Source organism: Chelonia mydas, chromosome 12 (genome assembly GCF_015237465.2).
Source record: "Chelonia mydas isolate rCheMyd1 chromosome 12, rCheMyd1.pri.v2, whole genome shotgun sequence".
Taxonomy (NCBI): domain Eukaryota; kingdom Metazoa; phylum Chordata; order Testudines; family Cheloniidae; genus Chelonia; species Chelonia mydas.
This window is the reverse complement of record NC_051252.2, coordinates 35,956,290-35,972,029: the sequence shown is the minus strand read 5'-3', so window position 1 is coordinate 35,972,029 and position 15,740 is coordinate 35,956,290. Positions and strand designations below refer to the sequence as shown.

Genomic DNA, 15,740 nt, shown 5'->3' with positions numbered 1-15,740 from the left:
ACCTCAGCATTCGCGGCACCTGACAAAGTGGGGAGAGGATCTCTTTTTACCCCCTTTGGAGACTTGCCTGGCCTGTCTCTCTGCTATGGCATTGTCTCCTCCGCTAGAGGGCAGGCAGGGCCCCTCTGTTCCAGCACAGATCCAGATGCAGTAGTTAACTCACAGCTGATCCGGAGAGGGGAAAGGAACCGGGGTCCCATGAAGAGAGAGGAGTCGGGTTTGCTTTTCTTTTCTCTGGCCCGGCCTGGCTGTCAGATGGCTGCTCTGTGGTTTTGCGTTTGTTACCTCTAGGTGCTCCTGGGAGATGAATACACCCCAGGATTGTCATTGGACGCTGAGCACACTTCTGTAAGAGTCTAAAGGGCACTTAGCAGACGCAGGGGAAATATTCCATCGAAAATGCCAAACCCTGGAGGGGCTCCCTGAGCTGGGTTATTCACCCCACCCTTTGGCGCTCATTACACAAAAGCAAACAATGGCTCGTTTCCAGGTGGCCAATTCCTGCTGCCTGGCATCATTTCTCTTCCCATCACCGAACCCTGGAGGCCCTGGCATGGGGAGGGTGAGCATGTGTGGGCAGTGCACAGACCGCCGAGCTGAGCTGGGGCTGAAAGTGTGTCAGAGGGAGATGGGGATGCATGGCCAGCAGCTCCTGCCAAACAGGTCGAGTTAGTGCCCCGAGCCACTCTGTAGCGTCTCGCTAATATCGCCTGGCCCATGCCTAGAGCTCAGCAGTGGTGCAAACAGTAGCCAGTTAATCCTCTCGCCCCACTGGGAAGTGGGTCAGGATTGGCAGCCTCAGATGACCGATTTGGAAACTGAGGCACGGAGGGGGAAGCAATTTACCTGGGCCAGCCATGGCTCTCAGACCCATGCTCACGCCGCCAGATGCATGCCTTGCGCTCTAGGGCCTCACAATCGGACCAACCTTCTACTGGGAACTTTCCCCCTCGGCCTCGTGTTTAAAAACCTTGTTCAAGTGAAGCATCCGATGAAGTGAGCTGTAGCTCACAAAAGCTTATGCTCAAATAAATTTGTTAGTCTCTAAGGTGCCACAGGTCCTCCTGTTCTTTTTGCAGATACAGACTAACACGGCTGCTACTCTGAAACAAGAGTCTGTGTAACTCAGGAGACGTGAACGGGCTCGCTGCCGTTTCCTTCTCCTGCTGAGCCACAGGAGGTGGGATGGGGGCTGGGGGCGAGGAATCAGGGTGTCAGTTAGTTCAGTTGGGTTTCAGATGTTGCAAGGGGCAGAGCTTCTTCAGGCATGCCCGTTTCTCAATCCGGCGGTCCAGTGTTGCACCGCAGTGTGTATCCCCCCTCCCCCCCCACAGCATGACTTGGAGGCTCCCATCCAGTCACAGGGGCACCTCAGCTTTGCCCTCCCCCCTCCCCATCACTGCTGCCAGTGCCGTTCTTCTTCTGTACCATCTAGACTGCAGTCCTGTGGAGAGGCCCCACTGGGTCAGGACCCCTGTGTGCTGGCTGCTGACAAACACATAGGAAGGGACAGGCCTGGCTGAGATGCGTTTATGGACACTGCGTGGATGGACCCTCTGCAGCGGGGCAGAGCCCCCAGGATACGCCCGCACTGAGCTCCTTGCAGGAGGGGGGCCTGCGACTCATCCTGCCCTGTGCTCAAAGATTTCCCTTAGTACAGGCAGGTCAAAACCTTGGGATCCTTCAAACTCAGCCGGGCTTTGAAGTTTCTAGACGGCCCTGTCTGTGCTGGGCCCAAGCAAAACTCTGGGCCCAGACAGCCCCGGACGTGCAGGGATTTGACATCTGGCTGTCAGCTGAGCAGACTCAGCGCTTCTGTCCCTTGCTTGCTAGGCTCAGGCAGTTGTCTTCCATGTGTCCATCCTTCCCAGCTTCTCTGCTTCTCCCCTGCTGATTAGAGGCAGGTTTGCCTAGTGGAGCGAGCACTGAACTGGGGTGCAGGAGACCTGGGTTCTGTTCTCCACTCTGCTGCTGGCCTGCTGGGTGTCCTTAGCCAAGTTACTTCCCTGTCCCATGCCTCAGTTTCCCCATAGGGCTAATGAGACTGACTTGCTTTGTAGAACACTTTGGGATGTGTTGATGAAAAGCACAAGGTGTTATTTGGTATTTATTAATTGATATTTATTTACGCCTGCCAAGAGGTGCTCTCTGCCTCAGAGGCACAGCTTGCTTTTGAAGTGGAGTCCAACTTAACTGAGTGAAACCATTCTCCTGTAGAGCTTTATATGATTAAAACAAAAAAAAAATGGATTGGCAAGGCACCCCTCCCTCTGTACCCGCTCTGTGATTGGCCTGTAATTACAGGTTTATTGCCTGTACCTCTATTGTGTAATGACATGTTTGCAAATTAATTTTTATGGCTCACGCCATTAGCATATACCGTTGATGGGGGAGGGGGGGTAGTATTAATTATCTCCGACGTTAGTGTCATCCTGGCGAATTAAAAACCTGTAAAGGCATGGCAGCTGAAAACAGAGCGCCTGCAAGGGGAGGCGGAATTGTTGTCAGGGTTGTGGGGGCAGAGGCTATGGCACAAACCGCACCCCAGGACTAGCGGGAGAGTTGGGGTCATGATGGGAGGAAGCATCACCTTAGGGGTTATATTGGCCATTATTCCTTAATGGGAGCCTGGCCTAACCTGGCTGGCTGTGTCTGTGCTTGCTCACAGGCATGGATCTGGAGTGACAGTCTGAGCAGGCTGGGGTGGGGGGGGATTGAAAGCCCTTGCACAAAGGGCCCCGCTGTGTGAGGAGCAGGGTGGGTGATGCTTGCCAGTGCCCTGGAACCAGAGAGATTCCCGGGCACACGAGCCCATAGGAAAGCCCGGGGTCACCCAGCAGAAAAAAAAAAAAGCAGGGTCAGAGATGCTCAGCGTTTGTGTTGTCATGGCCCCAGAACAGCTCATTTCCACTGGGTCAACACCCTTCCCCCCCCCCGCTCAGGGGCGGGGAGGAAGCACACACAGCACCGAGGGCTCTGCGGCCACCCTAGCACTCAGGGGGAGGCTGGGGACGGGGGAGGATTAAGCTATTGCTTATCTCCTGCCCAGACTGGCTGGGCTGATAGGAGCCTGTGCTCTGTCTACACCCACTGAACCGTTAGGGGACAGGTCGAGGACAAGGCAAAGTCATTTCACTTTGTAAGTGCTTTTACTTTTGCTTAATCAAACCATGTGTACGTGTGTGTGTTCGTTCGCTGCCGGGGGGGATCCCCCTTTGCTCCAGCGGATTTTCCTGCAAAGTAGCTTAAAAAAAGGGCCTCTGAAATACTTGGGTACATGAGAGAGCCCTGAATTTCACCCCCCGCTTGCTCACCCAGAAATACTTTCAGCTCCAATATTGGCAGATGGAAGCTTTGGGCTTCCTTACGTGGTTTTCAACCAGAAAAAAACCCATTCATCCTGCACAAAATATTATTTGCCAAATTAGCTTCAGGGGGACTCTGGCATCATCTGAAAGTAGCAGGGTTCTTCCTTTGTGTATTTCTCTGTCCTACAGCACCTGATCCAGATCCCAGGGAAAGCCGTGGGCTTTGGATCAGGCCCACGGTGTGTTATATGAAATACAGGACTGGTTTAAAAGAGTCTGTAGTTGCCTGTCTGGGAGTAGATGTGCAATGAGGAGCCATGTGCCCCTGAGGTATGGACCCCATTTCTGTGCATGGACGGGAATGCAGATGATGTCTCTTCAACCTGCTGGTGGCTTCTGGACTTCCAGGTGCAATAAGGGTATAACCACCCATGCAGTTGGGATCCTTTGTGACTCTGACTTCAAAGGGGAAGCCACACCACTGTGCAGGGACTGTATCTTGAAGCTGGTGCATGGGCTGGTCAGTTATCAGACAGGATGTGGCTTTCTCTTGCAGTAGGGAGATATCACACCTTTGCCTTGGTGAACTTCGGCAGTGAAAGCAGCCGGCAGCTCTGGAGGGGGTGGGGGAAAGGGGCGGAAGGCCCACAGCACATTGTGTCACTTGATCGTTTACTTAAAGCAAATTAAACCTGGGCCTTTGTTACTATGGTGCAGCCTGAGCTCTGTAATAGCATTTATTAGCCCGATTTGCCTGCGAGCATGTCTTCCCGGATCTCATAATGCCTGGGTGGAGAGGGAATGTGTGAGATTGTATCAGGCACTTGATTACAGTCACAACAGGGATATTTTCGGACTGGGGAGGAAAGGGGGAATTGGGGGGGGGGAAGGGACAAGGCTTGTAGTCTGAACCTGGCTAGGGGTGTGTGTGTGTGGCAGCCGGGGCTGTTGGCAGCCAGCCTCTGGGGCAGGTAGGAGTTTTTGGATCCTCCTCCTCTTTCTTCTTCTCTCTCTGCTCCTCAGTCAAGATAGTTAACTCTTGGCCCCCGCTGCTCCTGGCAGGCTTTTATGTGCGAGGCAGAGAGAGGGAAGAGAAAGGCTCAGGGCAGGCCGTGAAGGCAAATGTTTTTAAGTGGCTGGGAGGTCTTTTGTATGGCTTATCGTTTGGGTTGTTTTTGACCAGCAGCTGCTTGGAAACACAGCCCACCTCCGGGGGGGGGGGGGGGGGAGGCCTGCGAAGCGTGGGGGGCTGGATGTTGCAGGAGGCTGGGGGAGCCGGGGGGATAGCAGTTATCTGAGCGGGTGGAAGGGGAAAGAGAGACGTCTGCATCCAGGTTTTCATGGACTGGCTTCTTTGGCGCCTGGCTTCCTGCACCCCGGAAGATCGGGCGTGAAAACGGCTACAAATTCGCCTGTACCCCCAGCCCCACCTCTCCTCCCTCCCCCCAAGAAAAAAAAAAAGAAAAAAGCAATGGGGGGAAGCAGAAGATGACCGTCCAGGAGCGGAGGACCAAACCCGGCATTAAGCGCTGGAGACTGCCTGCGATGAACAGATGCCTGATGGTTTCCTACCCTCCCGCTTTCATTAGAGGAGACAAATCTGCTGTCAAGTAGCCAGATTTCCAATTTACCGATAATGATTCTTGCATGAAAATTGATCAAGGGGGGGGTTTTCTGCTGCCAGGCGCTCTTCTCGCCCCGCCTGGCTGGCTGTAGCCTCAGGGAGGTTTGGGTTTCTCTCTCCCTCCCTCTCCGTCTCTTTTCTTTCTTCCTCCCCCCTTCTCCCGCTCGCTCCTTTCGGAGTCGGTGGCGGGACACCGAGGGACCGGCGAGAAGGACCCGCAACCACCATCAAAAGCCCGCCGCAGCTCCTGCCTCGGCGCCCCCCTTCCTGGCCGCTCGGGCCGCTCTGACCTCCGGGCTCTCCCCCTAAAGAAGAAACCTCAGCTTCACTCCTTTGGGGTATTAATTTCTTACCCCCCCCCCTTGCCCTTTTGTAAACCGGTAGCTAAGGGGGAAAGAAAACAAAGCCGATTTCTCCTTGGTAACAAGAGAGATTCCCCCCCCCCCTTCTCTCAATCTGTCTTTCCTCTTTCTCCCCCCCCCCCTTTTGATTCTGAACATGAAGCCCTGTTGGAAGCAAATCCACTGACCCCCCCACCCCCGCTCGCCCTTGACATTCAAATGATTGAATGGAGAAAAGCGTACGACTCGCAGGTTTTGGGGGCTTGTTCCCCCCCCCTCCGCTCTCTCCAAATGAGTAATCCCTAAAGAAGATTTTACAGCCCGGGACCCTCCTTTCTGCCCCCCATCCCTCTTTCTCCTCCTCCTCCTCACTCTTCAGTCTCTCTCCCTCTCTCTCTCTCTCTCTCTCTCTGTGTAATTTGCATCTCTAGTCTAAAAAGGCAGGAAAACCAGGGGAAGGAAGGCATCAAGGCATGGCAGCTGTTTAAAGTGCTGTTGTGTTGTTAGTCAATTACCTCCGTGTGGATCTGCAGGTGACAGGCTGCTGCTGAAACTGGCAAGAGACCTTCCCCCTTCCCCCTCCCCGCTGCTTTAAAAACATTGGGGTTTTTTATTATTATTATTATAATTTAGATTATTTTTGCCTTTGGGTTTTTTGTGTGTTTTTTTAAAAAACCCCTCGGTGTGGTTTATTTTTTTCTTCGACAACCCCCTTCATCCTTTTCACCCTTGATTTTTCTGGTCGCAATGGAACTGTAATATAAATCATGTTTGGACTGAAGCCCCCTCTGTATTACTTACCAGGTAAGGAGAATCATGATGAGCTTGATTGTGTGTGTGTTCCCCCTCTTCCCTCTCTCTTTCATTGTACAGCTGATAATAACAGATGGGCGCCGATTCTCTGACACACCAGGCTCCTGCAGATCACCACTGGAGACGATGGAATTCTGTTGGTGTAGATCCGGATTAATTGCCCTGGCGTCAGTGGAGTTGTGTCGGTGTGAATCAGGAGTGAATTGGGAATAACTGCACCGGGAGTCGCCAGAATTACATGGCTGTTAGGCGTAAATGAAAAGAGAATCGGGCCCCCTTGTGTATTCCTTTCCCTCTCCCCTCCGAAATCCTAGTGCAACGTGAGCTCTGTAGTTTTCACCCAGCCCTTGGGGTGTATAGCATATCTCGCTCCTTTTGTCTGCCCTGCTTGGCTCGCTAAGTGGTGAGCCTTGTTTTATTTAACAGCAAACGGCAGAAGCACTTAAGTAATCTAAGGTGAATTAAGAAGTATGGTGTGAAGTTACTTTCGAGTGGTGCCTAATATTGTTTCATGGCTCAGTGAGCTCCGATCATGTAGCAGACAGCACCAAAGTGGCGACTCTAAGTCTCTCCTCTTTTCTCCCCCTCCTTTCCCTCCTTCCCCTTTCTGCCCCAAGTCCCTGAGGTTATTTTCCCCTGATAGGAGGTGTGTGTAACTGCTCTGACATGTGCCTTCCTGACACTCGCCTTGCTGCTCAGGGCGGGGAGAGGAGGTAAGCCATACAGAGATATTTATGGCAGTGGAAGAATAATGCTCCGTTTTGTTTCCTCTTCATTAACCCTTCACAGTGGAGCAACAGTTTGCACACCAACTTTTTATCTTCAGTGCAAGTTCAGGGGAAACGAGTTGACGGCTTTGCCTGTAGATCTGTAGTTAAGCTCATACGCTTTTAAGGAGATGGATAATTTAATGGCAGATTAGAAAGAGATGGCTGTCCGGCTGTCCCCCCATCTGTATTTCAAGAGATATTGAATTAAAGTCCTCATCGAAATGAAACCGCGGCGCTAGGGATGTCAAGTTTGCGGTGGGTTTTTCTCGCTTGCTTGCTTGCGTGCACCAGGCGTGTGTGGTTTTGGTGGGAGGACTAGCTCTCCAGTTACCTTTGCCGTTGTGACTCCTTTGGTGGTTTCTTAGCAGTGCCTGATTGTGATGGTTATTTGTTTCAGGAAATGGGTTTTGCATGTGGCAGTTAGTTACAGGAATGAACTGTTATTAAAAAAAAAAAAAGAGAGCCCCAAAGGTCTTTAAGCTGATGCAAAGTTCCCTGTACTGAAAATGTTGTTGATGAGTGAGTCTTTCATAACAGCCTGGGTTTAAACCGGCTACAGTGCTCTTTAAAGTCTGCTGGATACTCAGAGAAGGGAATTCTGTTTGCCCCACAATGGTAATGTATGAATGCTAGCAACCAGTTTGACTTTTCATCTTGTTAAATATCATTGTTTTGGTCAATTCACTCTGTGTTCTGAAGGGCTTTCCTGAGTTTCTCAGCTGCTTTCTGATTGACGGTAGGCTGTATTCTGATCATGGTCGCGCTGGTGTAAATCTGGAGTCATTCCACCAAAGTGGATTTGCACAGGTGTAACTTGTCTGTGAGATAATCAGCATGTCCACACACAGATTTGCACCAAAAGAACTGACGGTGCGAATTGCAACCAGTTTAGTTATTTCAGGGCCTGTTACCCTTAAGAGGGTCCCTTGGGATCCTGACTTCACAATGGGGTAGAGAGGATAAATCACTAATACTTGGAGGCCTTCAGATCCTATAGCTGTGTGGGCCTTACAGTTACCCAGGAAGATCCTCAATATTCATCTACCTGTGGCAAACCCTTTTGTGATAGTAGCTGTCAGTATGCTTGAGTGGGGTGCATCCGCAGCGTCTCTCAGCCCGGCGGCTGCAATCCCTGGGAAGTGTGCTTATTGTTTTATTTGGGACTTGTTTAAACTGAGCACAGAGGGTACATAAGAAAGAAACCGGTGTGAGGGGTGCTGTGCAATCTGAGGCAGGCGGAGTTATTTATGTAGCACCACGCACATGCACCGTGCTGGCCAACAGGAAACGTGTCCCAAAAGATAAAAACCGAGAGGCAGAGCTCATTAGTTTTCTTTTATTTGCATTCAGTGCCATTTTTTTTCTTTTGCTCTGGGTGCAGCTCCCTAACCCCCTCCCAGGTTTTTGAGGTTTTTTATGAGGTCTTTATGATCCTTGGGGACTCGTCTTCATGAGTTTCCATTTCTCGCTTGCTCTGGTTTTTTTCACTGCTTAAAATGGAAATCAATAATAACTGCACAAACATGCCACTTTTTTTTTTTTTGTCCTATAAAATCATACAGGGAATGCCTGAAAAGTCTCTAAGCAGATGGAGTGAGAATATTTTTTAACATGTTCCAATCCAGCCGTATTTACTTACAGTGCCCCCTGTTGCGTGAAACTTCTCTGGTTTACTATAATTGCTAGTTCACTAATTCCTACACCCTGTAAAACCAACCGGCATTTAATATTGAAATAGATAAACTCCAGACATGAGAAAAGGAATTGTTCCAGGGAGTGATAGAAAAGTATGATCTATTGCCAGTAGAGTGATATTCCCCTCCCCTTCACAGGCCACTGTAGTTCTGTCTTCTCTGGGCATCCATCAGGTGGTCTATTTTCTTTCCAGCGTCAGAAAGAAGAGATGCATTGAAGTGTCAGCCTTTGAGATTTAAAGCAATTAAGGAAAATTATGTGTGGACTATTCAAGGTGCTGTCAGACAGAGAAATCATGGCACACAGGTGTTCGCAGCGACCAGAGGCATTAGGAAATGCTAACAGCACAGGTAGGGTCAGAGCAGATGTAAATTTCAACCTTCTAAGTCAGGCTTTCAAGCGTTTTACAGAGTGGTTTTATGATCATGGCAGTGACTCAGCTGCAGAAGCCCCGGGGAGCATTGTAACTGTCTCTGATCCATCCCTGGACCTGTCCCCATGCTGTCTGGTGTCATGCACAGCGACCCGCATAAACCCATGGGTCACAGGGGTGGAGTTGTGTGTGTAATGTCAGGCCAATAGCTCATTGTAACCTGCGGGGGCGGGGAGATAGAAGAACAGGGAGGTGGGTGCCTCACACTCTGGATGACTTTTATTTTAAATTGAAAGCACTGAGAAAAGGTGCGAGACTGACTAACCCAGAGGCCTGAAGGCCTCTGTCTGAGGGAACAGGTGCAGCAGCAGCAAGGACAGCAACAATGCAAGCTTCTCCCGTGCCAGTGCGGGTGCCCCCTGTCTGTATTCCTGGAGGCAATACTTTCTCCTACACCTTGAGCACCGATGGTGGTGTGTGTGTGTGGGGGGGGTGCTCACGTGGGCCATAGACCAGTAACAACATGTTACACATCTCTAGTACCCAGGACCCCCTGCGTGTTTTACTTTTATGCTTCAGAACATCCCTGTGAGGCAGTGGTTGCTCATCAGCCCCACACTACAGACTGGGAGACCAAGTGGGGGAAGTGACTTGCCCAAGTCCACCCAGCCAGGCAGTGGCAGAGCCAGGGTTCGAATGCAGAGCTCCGAGTCCTGCGCTTAACCACTTATGCAAAACTCTCTGACGGTTAGGTGGAAGTGAGTTGGGGATCTCAGCACAGTTCTGCAGTGGGCTTGGTTCCCTCTCGCACAGTCCAGTCGGGCTCTGATAACACAGGCGTTAGGAAATGAATGAGCGAGATGGTCACTGCTAAGGTGGGGTGCCCGGGGAGTGGTGGCTCTGTCGTGGAAGGCGCCGTACCCCGTTCCCAATCTGCTGATCATATGCCACTTGTAATAATGATCCTCAGAAAGCAAACCCTGGTCTGCCCAGAACCGGAACATGGCCAGGAAGGCTGGAACCGTAGCCCAGTTCACCTTTCGATGGCTGCTTCTGAGCCAGGAGCAGACAGGGCCTTGCTGACCATTATAAACCCTAGTTCGCCCACCCCTCTTTTGTAGACAAGAACTCTTTCTTGTGGCTGGCTGACTTGGTGGAAATACTACAGACAAGGCCCTTTGGGGGTCTAATTACACCATCTAGATGGGTGCGTGGTCCAGGCTGAGGAACCGACTCATCAGAGTGGAAATTCCCACTCCCCCTCCTGCACCTCCTCTAGCGAAGGGTGCAGTTCTGAGCCATTCATAGCACCAGACCCATTCCCTTGCACGGCTGCTCAGCTAGTCGTTAGTAAAGGGACATGGCAACCAGAGAGTATCTGCTGCTGCTGAAGTGGGGCAGGGCGGCTTTAACAGCATCATCAGGGCTCATGTCAAAGGAGCCAGACTTCTTTTAAAGACCAGGAAGGAATAGAAAACTGAAATCCCTTCGCTGCTATTTATCCCAGTACCCGGTTGGGAGGCTTTCTCCCGGGACGCTTCCTCTCTGTCTGCAGTGCTGTCAAGGGGGTGGGAGGCAGCCTGGACAGGCGGCTGTAGATAGATGCTCATTCCATGTGAGCTGGATGGAACTGTCTGTTGCGGGTTTTGTTCCCTAGCAAGGACCATTGCCAGGCTACCGGCTTCACGGCCAGGAGCTCTGGTCCTTGCAGAGTAACCCTTTATTGGTGATTCTTTTTTGCACGGCTGGATTGTCTTGAACTTGTGAAGGGTGTAGACTGAAGATCAATGTGGTGATGCCTTTTGTTGGCTCCAAGATGGTTGGTTTGATTCATGCCATCCTGCTCAGCCTTTGGCTGGAGCACCTGGTCAGATCAGCTCAACTCAGCCCCCGGCAAACGGGTGCTGAGTGCGAGGGGAAGCTGTGTTCCTGGGGGCTGACCTCTGAGCTGTCCAGCAGCCAGCCTTGAACCTGGGTGTGCAGTGGGCTGGGGCTGCCTGTGGCAGAGAAATTGATTTCCAAACTTGACGCGTGGTGGAAAGGAACTCAGTTTCCACCCAAGCCAGCTGGCTGTGGAAGGGCTTGTGAGCTAGGATGGATGTGGTAGGGGCGGGGAGTCATGCACATCAGTGGCAACCCCCCTTGGCTTCGGGATTGGGCCCCGTAATGTAACAGTCCCACGAGACAGTGCTCTTTGAGCAGGGCTGGGGACACTGCTGGTTAGCAGCTCACATGCTCACCGTGAAGAATTGGCTTTGCCGCACTGGAGTTCGCGTTCCCTTTCAGCGTCCTGCGGGAGACTGTGATGACCTCGCGCGCTCTCTGGCTGCTCCCAGCTTCCGATGTAGCCACCTAGTTCTGGACCTATCACAAATCCCACTGGAGTCCCTTCCCTGGACTCTGGGTCACTGTGGGTCAGACCCTCGGTTTGGTTAAGCTTGCAGATTTCTTTGGGGCCCCAGGAAGGAATCTCTGGGCACCTTGATTCTCGTTCATTTATATCCACAAATTCCCCAGCGATTGGCTAGGCAGTGCTGTTATCCCATCGGGGTTCTCTTTGTGATCCCACTTCAGCAAACGCTCAAGCTCTGGGAAAGCCTTAAGCGCATGCTTAGGTGTTTTGCTGAATGGGGATAGCTGCAGAGTCAGGGCTTCTGTGAATGGTTCTTAATTTCAGCCCAGGGTGCCAATATTAGCCAGCGGCTCAGAACAGATGGTGGGATCTAGGGTCTGCCGTGTAAACGCTGCCCTGCCTGTGTCAGTTGCGTTGAGTTAAGGATGATTCACCCAAGCTGTGTTCCTCCGGTGTCCTGCTCTGTTCTCAGAGCGCAGCCTTCCTCTCGGGAAAGTGTGTGGGCAGGGTTCTCCGGCATTGGCGAGGATGTTCACATCCCTTCCCTGCAGCTGCACCTGGCTTAGCACCTACATGGGAAAGGTCCTGTTAATTCTGAGGTTGCCTCGTTGCTGGGCCATGGCCGTAGTTCTGCCTCCTGGCGCCTCGCTGGGGAACCATACCATGCAGCTTGGACTCCGTTTCCCACCCAGAGGGTGGGGGGCTAGTAGTTAAAGTGGGGGACTGCAAGTTGGGACTCCGGGGGCCTGACCGGTGTACGTGACTCAACATCCCGAGCTGTAAAATGGGTGCCGTGCTGACCTACCGCCCCTGACTGCAGGGTTAATGTGACGCTTGGTTAATAGTTTGTGAAGCGCTTTCGTATCCTCAGATGAAAGGTGCTGGGAAAAGCGCCCAGGAGTGTTCTGCCCTGCAGTACAAAAAAGGCCATGGTTAGCTGAATCACATGCCTCGCAGTGCGAATCTGCCTCCAGAGTTCCCCCTATGACAGGTTCTGGGGGGAGTGGTAACTAACCGGGGACTGCGCTGAGGTGATACGTCAGTCGCATTGAAAGTGGCACCTGTCCCCTCTCTCCAGCCCTGGTTTTAAATAGAAGAACATCATAATAATACCAAGCTCTTGTGTGTAGCGCGTTTCCTCCAGAGAGCTCAGAGTGCTTTACAGAGGTAAGGATCATTTTCTCCATTTTACAGAAAGGGAAACTGAGGCAACAGGAGGGGAATTGAGTTGCCTAAGGCCACCCAGCAGGCCAAAGACCAAGCCAGGAAGAGATCCCAGGTCTCCAGAGTCCCGGTTCAGTGCTGTATCCACTAGGCCACGCTTCCTACCTTAACAAGCCTTGGCAGAACCAGAGCTGATGAATAGATGAGGGCATTCCTGTGGGGGAGAGAGAAATGCCCTGTGAAGTGGGGCTTGTGGGAGGGAAGTTTCCTGCTTCCCTGTCACCCACCACCTCACTCACATGGGTGCACAGACTCCCTGCAAATTGCAGACGAGCACCTGGCGAATGCAATGCGCCTCACTGGGGTACCACTGCGGCTGGCAATGAAATAGTACTCTTGGCAGCCCCAGAGCAGAGTGCCCTGTGAATGACGGAGAAGGTGGGGGGCTGGCTTTTTATCCCTTCTCCCATCAAGAGGGTGCTTACAAAGCGCCTCTTGCTTGCTGTTCCCCTGGAGGAGCAAGCCAGGCGCAGGGAGCTGATGTGACTTTCCCCAGGCTGTGGGGTGTGTCCGTGGCAAAGCCTCTCACCCCTCTGACCTGATCACTAGCCCCCACTCCCTATGGGCATCCCCAGCTCAAACCGGGTTCCCTGGCTGAGCCTTGGGAGCTATTCATCTTCCTTCCCCTTGGCAAGTTCCATGCCAGCCCCAGTAGGAATCTTGCAAACAAAGACAGGTGGGTCAGCATGGCCGGCCAATCAGAACGCTTCAGCTAAAAGCCACACCCAGGCTATCACCTGGCCATATCTGGGTCCACAAAGCCATTTGGTCTTGAAGGGCCCCTGGCTAGAGTTGGTTTATTGTTTTATCGGGCTTCGCCTTGGTTCAAATCCCAGTGTGGGTTCAGGGCTGTTTTGAATGTGTTTCCTCCGTCAGGCCGCCTGCACAAACACCATTGATTGAAAGCAATGCGCAGCCACGGATCAGACTCTCGTCCACAGTTCAAACCCCACTGGTGTCCCCCTAGCCCTGGCAAATTAAGAGCAGCTGGTGGGAGCGGGGCTTATAATCCTTCCCACCTATCCGTTTTCCTACTACCAAGCCTGGGAACAAGCCGAATTTGACAGTGCACCCCAGAGGTCAGATGTGCTTTAGTCAAAAACCAGTTACTGGCCTCAATACAGGGGTAAGTGGGTGAAATTCTTTGGCCTGTGTTGTGGAGAAACTCGGACCGGATCGCCTAATTTCCCTTCCTGGCCTTAAAATCAACAAATCTATAAAAGTTGGGCTCTGCCTAGGTCCTTAGATGACAGTCATCTGGACAATCCTGCAGCCTCCTTTTCAGAAGTGCTGAGCCCCCACATCTCCCATTGGAGTCGGTGGGTGAGGCGGGTGCTTGGCACCTGGCGATGCCGTGCCCCTCTCTGGCCCGTCTCCCTGCAGCTCCCCGGCAAGGCTCAGCCCCGAGGTGATAGCACTCTCCCCCTTTTGTAACATAATTCACACAGGATTAGTTCCAGACACCACCCCCCCTCCTAAATTTGGTCGTCATGGCAACAATGTCAACCGCTTGCTAGTTTCCCTGTGATTATTTGAAAGGGGAAGAAAGAAAGGGGGGAGAGAGAGAGAAAAGAAAGAGGGAGGATATAAAAGGAGGGAGCAAAAAAAAGAAAAACCGCACGGCAAAAGGCCTGATGTCTGGGCGTCCGTGGACTAATTACTGCAGAGCTAGCTGTGGGCAGGGGGGGAGGTGGGACAGGGGCTAAGTGGTGCTTTCATGGCTGGCGCGGAGGGGAGCTGTGACCCGAGGAGCAGGCAGTGGAAATCAATAATATTGCGAGGGAGGGAGGCAGGCGGTTGGAAAGCCAAAGATTTTTGTCACCTTGGCTTTCCTTTGTGTGCAGGAGAGGGTGCCGAGAGCCCGGCTCCTTTTGTTCCCCTGCTTGGCACCGTGGTGCCCAGAACAAGTGTCAAGAGCTTGAGCGGTGATTAGCAGAGGCTCTTTCAGCCAGCCGGCCCCAGCTCCAGCGGGAAGGGGAAAGGGAGGGGGGCCGTTTTCACACCCCTGCACCACAGCCGGCACAAGAGAGATTTTAACCCCTTCCTGTATGTTCTGCTGCTGCAGCCCTGCTCCCCGGGGTGGCACCTGCCCGGAGGCCGGTCGAGAGCGAGCGAGCTCATTGCAGCCGAGCGGGTGCAGATAGTACGCGCCCGCCCCGCTGCCTGGTGCTCGTTTGGGTATCAGCGCAGTGCCCAGCTTTATGGGCAGGTTGGGTAAGGCCATGCTCTCCGTTCCAACCGCCGCTCCCTGTTCGGTGGGTGTCCCCCTCCGGCGCCCAGTTGCACCCGAGGTGGGCGTCATCTCCCCGCTCCATAACACACGGCCTGCCCGTTGCCAAAAGGGGCGGACACGGCCTGCGCCCACTGCAGGCAATGGGGCAAGCACCTGCCACCGACTTCACCCACTGGGGCTAGGACTTGGCCCAAAGCCTTTAGCTCCTATGACGAGGCTTCTAAGGCGAAGGGGCTGCACGGGAGCGGGCCCAGTCGTGGCCTGCTGGACGGAGCTGTCCTCCTCCCTGACCCCCGGCAGGTTACTCCTCCTTCCGCCCTCCCTGTGACTGGGGGTAGCCCCTGTCGGATTCGCATGGGAGGAGCAGCCAGTGGCTCTGATGGCAATGCATTGGCTCCTAGGTGTTGCCTCATAGCTTTGCTGGGCTGGAGGGGAGGTTAGCCACCCGCTTGGCCTCTGAGAGTGGGATCCTACAGCTGGGGGTGGGCTCTTCCCCACAGAGAACTGTAGCGGTGGCAACGCTCAGCACAGGCAGAGTGCTCCTGCCAGCCAACGATTTCAAAGCTCTTTACAAAGGAAGCTCAGTAATGTTTGCCCCAGTTCATGCCTGTGGAAACTGAGGCACTGCGGGGTGGGGCTGGATTTCTCCAAGGTCACACACTGTGGATTCCTGACTTCCAGTCCTGTGCACCGCTAGGCTATATGATCTGGGTGAATATCTGTTCTCTGTCCTGGTATGTGTGGCCTTTTCTCCTTGCTTCACCTTAATCCAACTTCCTTCTACATCCCCACTATGGCCATCTCCTCTGGGAGTATGTAAGTGTGCTTTGCTTGTAGTCATGGTTTGGACATGAATGGCTTGGGGAGGGGAGAAGTAAGTTATTACTACGCCAACCTTTTTTCCCCCCTTCCCCTTAATCTCTTTATTCCTGGGTTAAGCCTGGTTTCCAATGGTTTTAAAGACAGATTTGCCATAGTGGTAATGACTGCTCGTGTGTGTGTGTTT

The 15,740-nt window shown here is 52.7% G+C and overlaps 1 protein-coding gene and 1 long non-coding RNA gene across 12 annotated transcripts in view; one reads left to right on the top strand and one right to left on the bottom strand.

The window, feature by feature from the left end:
* Window positions 1-15,740, top strand: part of GSE1 (Gse1 coiled-coil protein) — a 360,389-nt gene that overhangs the window by 244,284 nt on the left and 100,365 nt on the right. Inside the window, exon 1 of one of the 11 annotated variants that reach the window (XM_043526230.1) lies at window positions 5,231-6,077. The exons of 9 other annotated variants lie outside the window; for them this stretch is intronic. In XM_043526230.1, the coding sequence (XP_043382165.1) occupies window positions 6,041-6,077 (37 nt within the window). In that variant the 5' untranslated portion in view covers window positions 5,231-6,040. Of the gene's footprint in view, window positions 1-5,230; window positions 6,078-15,740 lie in introns of those variants that run through there. One more of the 11 variants, XM_037878126.2, reaches the window with a different exon arrangement.
* LOC122462554 lies at window positions 2,100-7,014 on the bottom strand. The gene is made up of 2 exons (XR_006285181.1): window positions 6,075-7,014; window positions 2,100-5,237 (listed from the first exon to the last, which is right to left on the bottom strand). It is a non-coding gene; the product is annotated as an uncharacterized LOC122462554 (long non-coding RNA).